This window comes from Monoraphidium neglectum (genome assembly GCF_000611645.1).
Source record: "Monoraphidium neglectum strain SAG 48.87 unplaced genomic scaffold scaffold00204, whole genome shotgun sequence".
Classification (NCBI taxonomy): domain Eukaryota; kingdom Viridiplantae; phylum Chlorophyta; class Chlorophyceae; order Sphaeropleales; family Selenastraceae; genus Monoraphidium; species Monoraphidium neglectum.
In genome coordinates this window covers 24,754-36,425 of record NW_014013424.1, presented here as the reverse complement: position 1 = coordinate 36,425, position 11,672 = coordinate 24,754, and the positions used below count along the sequence as shown (strand labels likewise).

At 63.6% G+C, this 11,672-nt stretch overlaps 3 protein-coding genes across 3 annotated transcripts in view; all 3 read left to right on the top strand.

The window, feature by feature from the left end:
* Positions 1-270: 270 nt before the first annotated feature.
* Positions 271-2,806, top strand: MNEG_1923 (hypothetical protein; the record flags this gene model as incomplete). The annotated part of the gene is made up of 4 exons (XM_014049607.1): positions 271-975; positions 1,218-1,340; positions 1,746-1,916; positions 2,327-2,806. The coding sequence occupies 4 exons, from the start codon at positions 271-273 to the stop codon at positions 2,804-2,806; spliced, it is 1,479 nt and encodes a 492-aa protein (XP_013905061.1).
* A 1,848-nt stretch (positions 2,807-4,654) lies between these two features.
* MNEG_1922 (sulfate transport system ATP-binding protein) lies at positions 4,655-8,118 on the top strand (the record flags this gene model as incomplete). Its single annotated transcript, XM_014049606.1, has 9 exons — positions 4,655-4,738; positions 5,063-5,254; positions 5,515-5,739; positions 5,987-6,061; positions 6,362-6,601; positions 6,945-7,040; positions 7,261-7,370; positions 7,569-7,656; positions 7,900-8,118. 9 exons carry the CDS (start codon positions 4,655-4,657, stop codon positions 8,116-8,118), a joined length of 1,329 nt encoding a protein of 442 aa, XP_013905060.1.
* A 1,044-nt stretch (positions 8,119-9,162) lies between these two features.
* Positions 9,163-11,672, top strand: part of MNEG_1921 (hypothetical protein) — a gene marked incomplete at both ends in the record, with an annotated part of 5,959 nt that continues 3,449 nt past the window's right edge. The window contains 6 exons of the mRNA XM_014049605.1: positions 9,163-9,219; positions 9,528-9,775; positions 9,965-10,100; positions 10,339-10,398; positions 10,784-10,960; positions 11,242-11,430. Of these exons, the coding sequence (XP_013905059.1) occupies positions 9,163-9,219; positions 9,528-9,775; positions 9,965-10,100; positions 10,339-10,398; positions 10,784-10,960; positions 11,242-11,430 (867 nt within the window). The remainder of the gene's footprint in view (positions 9,220-9,527; positions 9,776-9,964; positions 10,101-10,338; positions 10,399-10,783; positions 10,961-11,241; positions 11,431-11,672) is intronic.

Genomic DNA, 11,672 nt, shown 5'->3' with positions numbered 1-11,672 from the left:
GCCCCGGCGTACACCTTCAAGGGGTTCTCGGACGCGCTCGCGTCGGTCTGTGACAGCCTGGGAGACACGCTCTTCGACGGCGACGGGTGCACCGCGGCGGCCCTCAGCAACGCGCCCCGCGCGACCACCAACCCGCCGATCCCCGACGAGTGGGTCGTCGGGCTGCCGCTCTCAGACCTCGCATCAAGCGACGGCGCGTGCCCGACCGGCGCGGAGCTGGCCGCGGCCGCGAAGGTCGTCGGCGCGGGCCTCGAGGCGGCGCTAAAGGCGATGCCGGGCGTGCTCACCGCGTCGGCCACGTTTGTGCTGTGCACGCCGCTCGGCCGGTCGCCGTCCAACGGGCTGCTGGTCGAGTTCATGTTTAACATCCAGGAGACCCACGCCTGGATGAGCGCCCCCTATTCCAAGGCGCTCGCCGGCACGTACGAGGACGGCGGCGGCAACCCCGGGGCGCTCTGCGAGGCCGGCGCAATCCCTCTACTCTGCAAGGTCGAACCGAGGGTCGTCCCGGACTATGCGTACGCGTTCGAGGACCCCCTCACCTGCCAGCCCGGCGGCCCCCGCCGCGTGCAGCCGACGAGCCCGCGGGACGCGGACACGAACGCCACATACGTCTACGCACTCCCCGACGCGCGCGCGGCGGTCGCCGCGGCCGCTTACTTCGACCCCAGGGCGCTCTCGCCCTGGGTGCTCGCCGCGCGGTCCGGCGGCGCGGGCGCGGCCTTTGATGCGACGTACGTATCCGACGCGGCGTTCGCGGGCACGGTGGTCAGCGCCAAGGGCGCCATGGTCAAGCAGGTCACAGGGCGCGCGCGGCCGGCGGGCGGGCCGACGGTCAGGAGCACGTACAGGATGCGCGCGGGCGCGAAGCTGACGCGCGCGGTCAGGCTGCGGGCGGCGGGCCAGGTGTCGGGGGCGCTGCTGCTGACCGCGAAGGGCGGCAACGGGGTCTTCAGGAATGACCGCGTGTCGACGGTGGGTCGGGCGGCTGGCCGGCTGGGGGCGCGCCTGCTTGTCAGCGAGGGCAAGGGTTGAGCACCACCTATATTCCTGCAGGACGGGCCAGGGGCTTGAGGAGGGGCCGCGCACCGGCCGCGCACCGGCTGACTGCATGTTTCGGTGGGGCAGTGCGAGCGGCGCGAGGCCTCACTTCATCCATGCATGCTGGAGCATGTTTTGCTTACATGCATGTCAAATCGCGCAAACATACCCTGCAGGTCGGTGTGCCTGTCACGGGCCCCATTGGCCCCAATTTTGCTGACACCTGCCCTGGTTTTGCGGACAAAGCTAACGCAGCAGCTGACGCGAGCACTGCATTCATCATTGGGACACTCGGCCAGGTGTGTGTGTGTGTGTGGGTGCGTGTGTATGTGCATGTGTGTGTGTGGGTGCGTGTGTGTGTGTGTGTGTGTATGTGTGTATGTGTGTGTGTGTGCGTGCGTGTGTGTGTGCGTGTGTGTGTGTGTGTGTGTGTCGAATGCACACCCGTGTGTGTTTGAGCGGACGTGCGGGCAGCGGGCGGATGTGCAAGCTCGCCTGCAATTTCACGTGCACACATGTGAGCGTATGCCTGCTTTGGCTGGCGCAATACTCACACCTTGACCCCGCAGCGCCCCTCCCTCAGCCTTCTTGGTAAGCCTCACAACCACTCAACCTCCCAACCCCACTCCTGCCGCCCGGCTCCCGCCTCACGGCTTACGCCATCCGCACTGCTGCGCCCCCCACTGGGCACCGCTTGCCTGCAGCTGTCCTCTATTTCCGTGACTGCGGCTGTGCCTGACGACGCAAACGAGCCGGACGGCACGAGTGTGTACAGTTACCTGGAGGTTGTGCTTTACGTAACCAACAAAGGCAAAGGGGAACCGGTGACACGCAATGATGTCATCGGGCTGGTCTGGCAACCAGGGCCGCACCAGGTGCGTGTGCTAGCTTGGAGGGCTGCAGTCTGAGGCTGGGGTGGTGACGCGCGCGCAGCAAGGAGACATAGGCACTAGGATGCATTTTTAGAAAGGTACGTGGTGCATCAGCGAGTAATGTGACCCACCAACAGCAGGTGGCCGCTTCCATTGGCAGCTTATTACCAAACCCCTGGCCTCATCACCGGCTCAAAACTCATCTACGCTGCCGGCATCCTGGACAAGCCCACCCCCCCACTAAGCACCACGCACGCACGCGCGCGCGCACGCACACACACACACACACACACACACACACACACACACGTGCGCCCATGCGCGCAAACAATCACACACAAACACACACAAAACAAACACTATGTTCCACTGCCCACCACGTGCTCTTTCCAAATCCCATTCGACACCCGCAGGACGATGAGTATGCAACTGACGCCAACCTGGCGGAGCAGTACTGGTTCCAGCGCCGCCGCGACCTGACGCCCGGGGTCGACGTGGATATGATGTTCGTGCCCTCCTACACATCAAACGACACCACGAACTCGAACCGCTACCCCACCATACAGCAGTACGTCTCCGGGCTGGCCTACAGGAACGCGGTGCAGAACGCGAAGGGCGACGCGAGCTACACGGTCCGCAGCGCGCGGCTGGGCAACTCGACGCGCATCCTCGGGGTCGGCGTCGGCATATCGCCGAAGCGGCCGGCGGACCCGGCGGCCGCCGACGACGCAGACAGCGCGAACCCGTCCGCGTTTCCGAAGCCGGGCGTCAATTCGCAGGAGCGCTCTTTCTGGGTGTCAGCTGTGACCCTGTCCATCCTGGTGTCACCAGATGACTCAGTGACTAAGGACTACGCAGTGGAGTTTGCCAGCGTCATCGGTGCTGCAACATAGCGCGGCAAGGGGCTGCCGGCTGCAGCCGCCGGTGCTGCGGCGGCGCCCGCGCCGCCTGCGCGGCGGACGCAGCTCGCGGCGGGCGGCGGGTGCGCGCGCCAAGCGCGCTTGTTGCACACGCGGTCTGGAAGTGCGTCCGCTCTGAACCGCACACCGCTCAGCCGATTGTGCTTTTTGTGTCGCTGCACCCCTGAGGGCTAGTCGCATACATATTTTATGGTTTATATGTACTCTGCTGGGGGCACACCCAGCGCAACACCAGTCGTGCTGAGTGGTGCTTTTCCAGCCTCAGCTGCTGCTCATAGGGTGGTTTCGCTACGGAGGTCTTCTGAGCACTAGAACATGGATCAGTTTGTGTGGTCATACGGGCATGCCTTTTGCATGGTATTATTTCGTCAGCTTTCTGGCATCATGCCAACTCGTGACGCCAAATTTGGGTGTCGTTGGCCGCAGGTCACGGTGCGGCCGCTCGCCGCAGGGCAGTGCTTCTGCACTGGCTCGCTTTTCTGCTGCGTGTGGCCCTTATCACTCCTTCCAGTGCAATCTGCAAACCACGGCTGCGCGGGCACGCACGCATGCGCAGCGCTGCAGCTTGGTGCTTGTCCCCGCGACCCACCTGGACCTGCGCATGCATGCCCGCATTGAGAGCATGCCGCATGCAAAGGGATTTCATGCGAGTGTCCCGCAGTCGCGGCCAAGGCAAGGACGGAGCATGCTCCGCAGGCGGCTGCCCGGCCTCTGCACAGCAGCTGTGACATCTCTACTCTCTCCGCCACAACCGGCTGGGGGTGTGCCGCCTGCCCTCGTTCAAGGGCCGCGCGGCCCCTCTCCTCCGACAGCTCCCTGCCAGGCCATCCTTTATGCCAAACCCAATGATTGACGGCTGCAACGAGCAGCAGTCCTGTAGCACCGTAACCATGCCGCTTCTGCCTGCAGGTTGAGGAGGGGTGATGCAGCGATGGGGCTGGTGCAAAGCAGGGTGAAAGACATCGGGGGCAGAGGCAAGGACCAGGCAGCACTCAAGGGACGGGTCGCAGCACGCCGGGTAACATTGAGTTGAGGCAGAGGAAGAGCTAGCGCCCCACTGAAGTAAGACTTGTTGTGTCATACTCTTGTGCGTATTAGTGGACACGGTTAGGCAGCACAGGCCACCAGGGCCAGCTGTCTGCCAGGTTTGCCCTTGCGTGTCCGTGTCGTTCGATGGCCGCTTGCTACCTGGATCAACAGTCACGTACTGCTGGCCAAGACCTGCCCCACATACAAAAATATGTCCCAACTGTGCAAATTGTCGGGCTGGCCGATCCTCTGTATCAATCAAGCCTCGGCCATGCCCCTCACAGCTGCTGATTTTCGAGGCGGCTGCGGGCTCCCATCAAAGACCGTGGTCAAACCCCAGGCAGCACCATTGCTTTGGATGCAGGTGCATCGGCCTGCACTGCCACTCGGCCAATTCATGCTAGGTATGTGTTCAGGGGCTGCAATCATTCTGGTGCAACGCCGTCCTTCTCCTTCGCATCCATCCGCCTGACGACATCATGCTGACAGCCAACAGCTCCCTGCGCGCCAACCTTTCAGGCGGTGACAGCTTCTTTCAGTACAGCCACGCCGATTCTTTAGGGCAGTTAGCGGCTTCTTGTCCGCCAAAGGCACAGGATCACGAGCTTTTCAGCAACTGCAAGCTTTTCTGAGCCGCGTGCCAACGTGGCCATCCTCCCTACAGCTGTTTCATCGTGATACAGAAAACATGCAGATTAGTGCTGGGACCTCCGGGAGGCTCGGTGCACACCAGTGGGGCGGCCGCAAAGCGGTGTGTCCTCTGCGTAGCACCACGTTTGCGGCGTCTAAAAAATGCCACGATCAGCTGAACATATTTGTGAATTTGCAGGCGGCCTCTCGGAGTCTGCAGGCCCGTTGCAGACGGCCGACGCTCAGGTGCGCCGCTGCTGACCTTCCCTGGACTGGTGTTGCTGCTTGTGGCCGCTTATGTGCGCATCCCGCTAACTCACATTGGTCTGCTGCAGGCCTGTGTGTAGCATAGCTGATACAGAAGCAGCGGGAGCTGCGACCAGTGCTGTGCCTGCGGTGAGCCGCGCGCTCGCATCGGGAGTTGGGCGCGTGCGCAGCACAGCTCTCGCGCCGCTCCTGTTTGCGGCCATCCCTCCGCTTTCGCCCCGCCGCTTCACCGCCATCCGCCAGAAAACCACCCATCGCACGCCGCATGCCGCGCACGCACGCCGCTCGCCGCACGGCACGTAGGCCGCGGCGGCGGACGAGAGGGCCTCGGCAAACGGCAATGGCGCGGGCCCCGCGTCCGCGGTCGCGGAGCGGCCCCGGACTCCAGCGGAGGAGCGGCAGGGCTTCCCCAGCATCAGCGGCAGCGGCGGCGTGGATGAGTACGAGGGCATCCAGATGCAGGCCAGCCAGCGGACGTCGGGGCTCTTGGTCAGGGTGAGCCGCGGCCGCATGCAGCAGGCGGGCAGGCGGCAAGCTCGGGGGCTGCAGCCCGAGAGAGCGGCCCCCAGCGCCCCTGGATGCCGGGATTCTCAGAGGACACCGCCAGTGGTGCCTGAGGGCAGCCGCAAATCGCAAGCTCGCCGGCCGCGCCCGGCTTGCCGGCCCGCGGCTGGCAGCTGGCCCGGTCGGCACGCAACATGGTGCCCTCTCGCCAACACGCAAATCGAGCACAACACAACCCCTGCCTGTCGCAGGTGCGCAACATGGTAAAGCACTTCAACACATCCAAGGGCGTCTTCAAGGCGGTCCAAGGCGTCGACGTTGATATCGAGCCCTCCTCGATCTGCGCCCTCCTCGGGCCCAGCGGCAGCGGCAAGACGACGCTGCTGCGGCTGATCGCGGGGCTGGAGGGCGTGACAGACGGGCGGATCTACTTTGACGACCTCGACGCGACAGATCTGGCGGTGCAGGACCGGCAGGTGGGGGGGCGGGGGCGGCCGAGAGCAGGGAGCGCACACTTCGGGGCCGAGGAGCAAGGCAGCGGCGGGTGCTTCGGGTCTGCAGCTGGACGATTCGGTGCGCAGCGTTTTTCTGGTCACGCCTCAGGAACATCAGGGCTCACTGTTTGAAGGCCAGGCGAGCGCAGCGGCTCGCTGCTGGGCCCACGCGTGGCGCCTCGTGGCCCCGTGCTGGAAAAGCAAACGGCGGTTGCCTCCCGTGCCGCAGGTGGGCATGGTGTTCCAAAGCTACGCACTGTTCAACCATAAGACAGTGGCGGAGAACGTGATGTTTGGCCTCGAGGTGGGCGTCGAGCCAGCGGGGCTGCGAGGGCGCACGCCGCTGCTGCGTGTGCCAGTGGCGCCGCTGGGCGCCGAGCGCCGGGAGCGCGGCGCTGGGAGCGGGTTGAGCTGGTGCTTTGTCCTGCCTGGGCGTTTTGGTGCGGGACACACGTCCTGTAGGGAGGCGGCTGTGAGCAGCAGATGTTTTGCATCTAGACAAGTAGATACCTGCACACATTGCACACGCGCGCACACACACACACACACACACACACACACGACCCTCTGTCCGCTCTCCAATCCCTCCATACACACATCCAAGGTCCGCAAGCTGGACGTCGACAGGCGGAAGCGCGTGGAGGACCTGCTAGAGCTGGTGCAGCTAACGGGCCTCGGCGACCGCTACCCCCGCCAGCTCAGCGGCGGCCAGCGCCAGCGCGTCGCCCTCGCGCGCGCGCTGGCATCCAACCCGAAGCTGCTGCTGCTTGACGAGCCGTTTGGGGCGCTGGATGCGGTGGTGCGGAAGCAGCTGCGGGCGGGGCTCAAGGAGATCGTCCAGACGGTGAGCAGCGCGCCACCACGACGTACCGCTGTGTTCTCCGGGGCAATTGAGCGTTGCGCGGCGTGCGCGAGCAGCGGCCAGGGCCGGGGCTGGGGCTGGGGCCCGCAGGCAGGGTGGGGCTTCCGCAGTGGTGCGGGCCGACGGGGGCCTGCATCCGATGGGGGCCTGTGTGGCCGCGGAACAGAAGTGCGTTGGGTGGGGGACGGCAGGAGCCTGGCGATTTAGGCGTGCAGGCCGCTGCCTGCTGGCCTCTGCGTGTCCTACGCCTCTCTTTTTTCGGCTCACCGCAGCAGGCAGCCATGTATCTGCGTCACCCGCCTTCCCCGCTCCCGCGATCCCCCAGGTTGGCGTGACGACCATCATCGTGACTCACGACCAGGAAGAGGCGTTTGACCTGGCTGACAAGGTCGTGATCTTCAACCGCGGCTTTATTGAGCAGGTGATTTGGGGCCGGGTCAGCGTGCTGGCCAGGGGGCCGCCACGACTCGCCCGCTTTGTCGCTGTAGGGGCGGCGTCTCGCCCGCGCCATGGGGTCAAGCCTGCTGGTCCGGGCGTGCAGCGGCCGCCTCGTTGCTCTGTCAAGCGTCCCAAGCGCCGGTTGGGCGCCGAAGCGCCTACTGCAGAGTTTGACTGGCCGGTCCGCGCCGCATCCGATGCAGATCGGGTCCCCCACAGAGATCATCCGGCGCCCGGCAACGCCTTTTGTGATGAAGTTTGTGGGCGACACAAACGACGTCCCCGCGGCCTCGCTGCTCGTGCGCAGGAGCAGGTGGGCTGTGGGTGCAGCCTGCAACTCAGCACGCGTCGCCGCTGCAAGCCCCCGCTGCTTGCACACGGCTCACCCCGCGGCCGTCGCAGTTTCCACCTTGCAGCGTCAGCCCCCGTTGCTTCCTACTCTCTCTTCTCGAAACGCAAGCTCTGATTTCTGACAACCTCCCAATTTCCAATATCCTTTCATTTCCTATAGATTCCTGACCTCCAAGAGCCGTGTCATGTTCCGCCCCAGCGACATCCAGCTGTTCACGGAATTCGTTGAGTCTGTGGACGGCCACCTGGTGAGATGCCGCACCGCCTCAGGGCTCGCACGTGGCCCTTCCGGGCTGTATCAGGGCTGACCACAGCAGGCGCCCTGGAGCGCGTCAGGAGACCTGGGGCTGCAGTCCGCTCCCCCCCCCCTTCCCCACCACTCGCCAAGCACGCTCCTCGGCTTCATTGCTGACTTGAATCCACCCTCAACCCCGGCCTTCCTGAACCTTCGACGCCGCGCCCATGCCTCCCCGCCCTCCCTGATCCCCCAGGTGACCGGCGCGACCGTCAGCGAGCGCGCCAACCTCGGGTGGACCGTCCGCTACACCCTGCGCTTTGACGATGATGTGGAGGTTGAGTACTCTGTCACACGGGAGCAGGCAGACGGCCGCCTGGGCCTCGACATCGGGCAGAGGATCTACCTGTACGTGAAGCCCGAGGCGATGATGGGCTTCGAGCCCGAGGACATCGACAGCGCCCCGATATTGTGATCTGGTGATCTGGGCTGCGCGTGATCTGGGGGAGGTGCTCTGCGAGGCGGGGTTGGCCCTGCCTGGCGCAGTTGTTGTCGAGCTGTATTGCGGAAAGCTATGTGTGACCGGGTGGGCAAGGTCAAAAGAATTGCCCCTTGACGGCTCTGTTTATTTGCATTATTTGCAAAGTCGTTTGCGACGTCGGGCGATTGCTGTTTTCACTTGTATTGGAACTTTCTGAAAGGCGGCAGCCTGCTTGCGTACGAGGCGGGCGTTGCTGTTGTTGAGCTGCCATTCTGCGTTGTGCTGCGGCTTGAGGACGCCTCGATGCCTGCGGCATGCGCAGCGGCCTGGCATTTGTCACTTGATGGCACTGATGTAATGCCCTTGACTGCCCAACAGAGTTTACAGGAGGCTTGAGGTGCATGGGTGTGGACGGCTAACGTACGATGCAAGTGTACGACTGCCACTCCTGGGGATGAGGGGAGGGGGGACTTGGGCGGGGCCTGGTGAGGCGTGCAAGCGATGCTTATGAATTTGACGGGTTGGCTATGCGCCCAAGCAAATCACGTACAGGTAAAACCCCTGCGTCGCAGTCAAACAGGGGCGAGATCAGACGCAGTTGCTAGTGTCTGGACACGTCCGGCGGCAACGCAAATTCAAGGGCATTCAGGTGCGCTCTCAAGTGCGGGTGCTCTGCCACCTAACCAACTACGGTAGTCCTTCCTCTTTGCTGGGGTTTCGCGCCACTCGAACGGAAGAGAGGTGGGGCAGCTTCGGTTTCGGGTGACAGTGCTCTAAACGGCTCCGAACTGACCGCAAAGCACTTCTCAACACTCCGATAGAAGATTTTTACCGCCTCGTCCAGCCTGTGTGCTCGGGTATTGTAGCGTTCTGTGCGGCACTTTCTGGACGGCGAAGCCCCTTGAAATCAAGTGGCCCCCGCCTGATGAACTTACAAAATCATTGAAAGCGTGATAGATCACCTCGATAATCTACCTGACCCGTATTCAAAAGACTCAGACCGAGAGCCCTGGACTCGGCCATAATACTCTGTCGTCGATGGAGCCCGCGCCGGGCTCCGCTCAGGGCTTGGAACGCCTAGGACCACTAATCCAGGTGAAATTCTGTATGTATCGTTCTATGGGGCAGGCAAGATCATGCCGCACCGGACGCGTGCAGCACTTCGCGGACAGGACTGCTGGGCTTCAGCTGTGCAAAGCAGGGCAGCCGCGCCGGCACAAGCTGAGGGAGGGGCTGCTGCTGGAGCTAACAGCATACGTTGCACTGCGGCGGGCGCCGGTCAGTCATCACTTGCACGGTCAGCGAACCAAGCCGGTTTTTCAAAAAATCAACACGAGGTGATGGGGACGCGCATGGCGCATGGCGCAACGCCGCATGCGCGCGCACCTTGCCCTGATACGCAGCATTATGCGGAGATTCGGGCTCTAAAGCTTGGATCAGCTGTCGCGGTGCGCCTGGCGCCTGGCCTGACGAAGGCGCAGGCAGACGGTGTGGCCAAGGAGGCGGCGGCGGCCCTGCAACAGGGTGGTGATAGCGGCGTAGCCCCTGACTTCCTGGAGTTGATGCAGCAGCTGCAGCAGCAGCAGCAGCAGCAGCAGCAGCCACCGCCCCTGCGCCGCAAGCTGCACCTGGCTCTGCGGCACGACTGCATGTGAGCTGCGTTGGGATGGCTCGCACTCCACTTTGACCAATTGAATTGAGGCCCCCATGATTTTCGTCACACGCTGCCTGGATGGCCACCGATCAGCAACGCGCCCAGTGATCCCCTTGCCCAACGCCTCTCTGGTTGGACTCAACACCGAGCGACATCACCCACCTTGCCCCATGCGCCTGCCCGTAGGAGCAGCGGCTGCTCAGATGCCACGTGCGCGCTCTGCCAGTTTGACCCCAGCCGCATGTGCAAGCGCGACCTCAGGCAGAAGTACATCATAGACGACCCCCTCAAGGCCAAGTGCAACGCGGCGCTGCGCATCGAGGTGAGTACTGCCGCCGCTGCGCGGCCCCGCAACTCGCCTGGACACGGGTGAGAGGGCTGGTGCGTGACACGTGCGGCCGAACTTGTCCGCGGGCAACTGAGCGTTGCTGTGCCAAGCGTCCCGTGCGTCGCGCAGGCGCGCGCCGCCCGCCGCCACAGTTGTTGTTGTTTGGCCGGATGCCATATTTGAGTCCTGAGTACACGTGTAATCAAATCAAACATCCCCTGGATTGGAACAGGTGGTGGACGAGACTGGAGAGCTGTTTGACAAGCCTCTGCCTGGTGGTGTGCAGCTCGAGGTGAGCCAAGGGCCTGCTGCAGGTACTGTAGCAAATTAGCAGCGATGAATGCGTGGCCGCCTTGATGCTCAGTAATCGATGGATTTTGACATGCCAAACAAACATGGCTTGAGATATGTTATGTCATGGGGTGGCTGTGCTCCTTGGTAGTCTTTCTGTGTGCAAACCATGCCTTTGAAGCCGTTCCCTCTTCACAGACAGAAATGCTCATGGTCCGCGCCCAGGCGTGCACACATGCAAACATGCCCCCCCCCCCCACACACACACATGCCTGCATGCATGCATGCATGCATGCATGCATGCATGCACATATACATGCATGCCCATATCTAATCATGCGCACGTGCTAGCACCCATGCATGCCCCAATATGCGCCCTCATGCAGGTCCACATGCTCAATGGCGAGCGCTACAACGAGCTCTGCGCCGCCGCCGGCCCGCGGCCCTCCCCAGACGAGCTGCGCGACTGCGTGCTGGCGCCGCCGTCGGACCAGCGGCCACTGCTGCGGCGGGATGGCGGCGCGAACGTGGCCGAGGACGGGCGCATCATTCTGACCCTGCAGGTGCGGCGGGCGCAGCGGGGGCAAAATCGGTGATCGATATCTCCTCTATGCGAATAAGTCTCGGGTTCCAACGCGCCAGTAAGCAATTAGTTGCTGCGGCCTGCAGGCCTGTAAGCTCTGCTGTTTGCACCATGTTAAACATTGTCTGTTGCATGCCACACGTCCTGATTGCTCCATGCCTTGCCAAGCACCAACCAAAAGCACCAATAATCACCCTGTCAGTTTGCACGCACCTCGGCGCCCCTCCCTTGCACCACGGCCCCACCTGCGGCAACCTGCAGGGTGGCTGCGCCCTGCTGTCTGACCTGCGGGTCACCACCTCCAGCGAGGCGTTCCTGCTGGGCAAGGCGCCCACCTTCCGCCTGCTGGTCTGGGCGGCGCGCGGCGGCGGCGCCCACGATCCCGCGGTCGACTACATTGTGAGCGAGGACTTTGTGGTCGCCACCAAGCGCGTCAAGCACGCGATAAAGGTGCGCGCTTCTGGTCGGTGGGCCCGGCTGTCTTTGGGGGCGTCCCGGCTGACGGCGGGGCTCCGGAAAAACTGGGTTGTATGCGAATGGATGAGGAGGATGCGGGGGCTTGCTCCTGGGGGACTGCTAGACCTTCCTGGCCTCGAGATGTTGGCCCCATGCCCGTGGTGTCACGTCCCTTACCATGCAATACTCCTCACGCCTGCCCGCGCCCACTCGCGCGGCCACACCGCCCCGCGCGC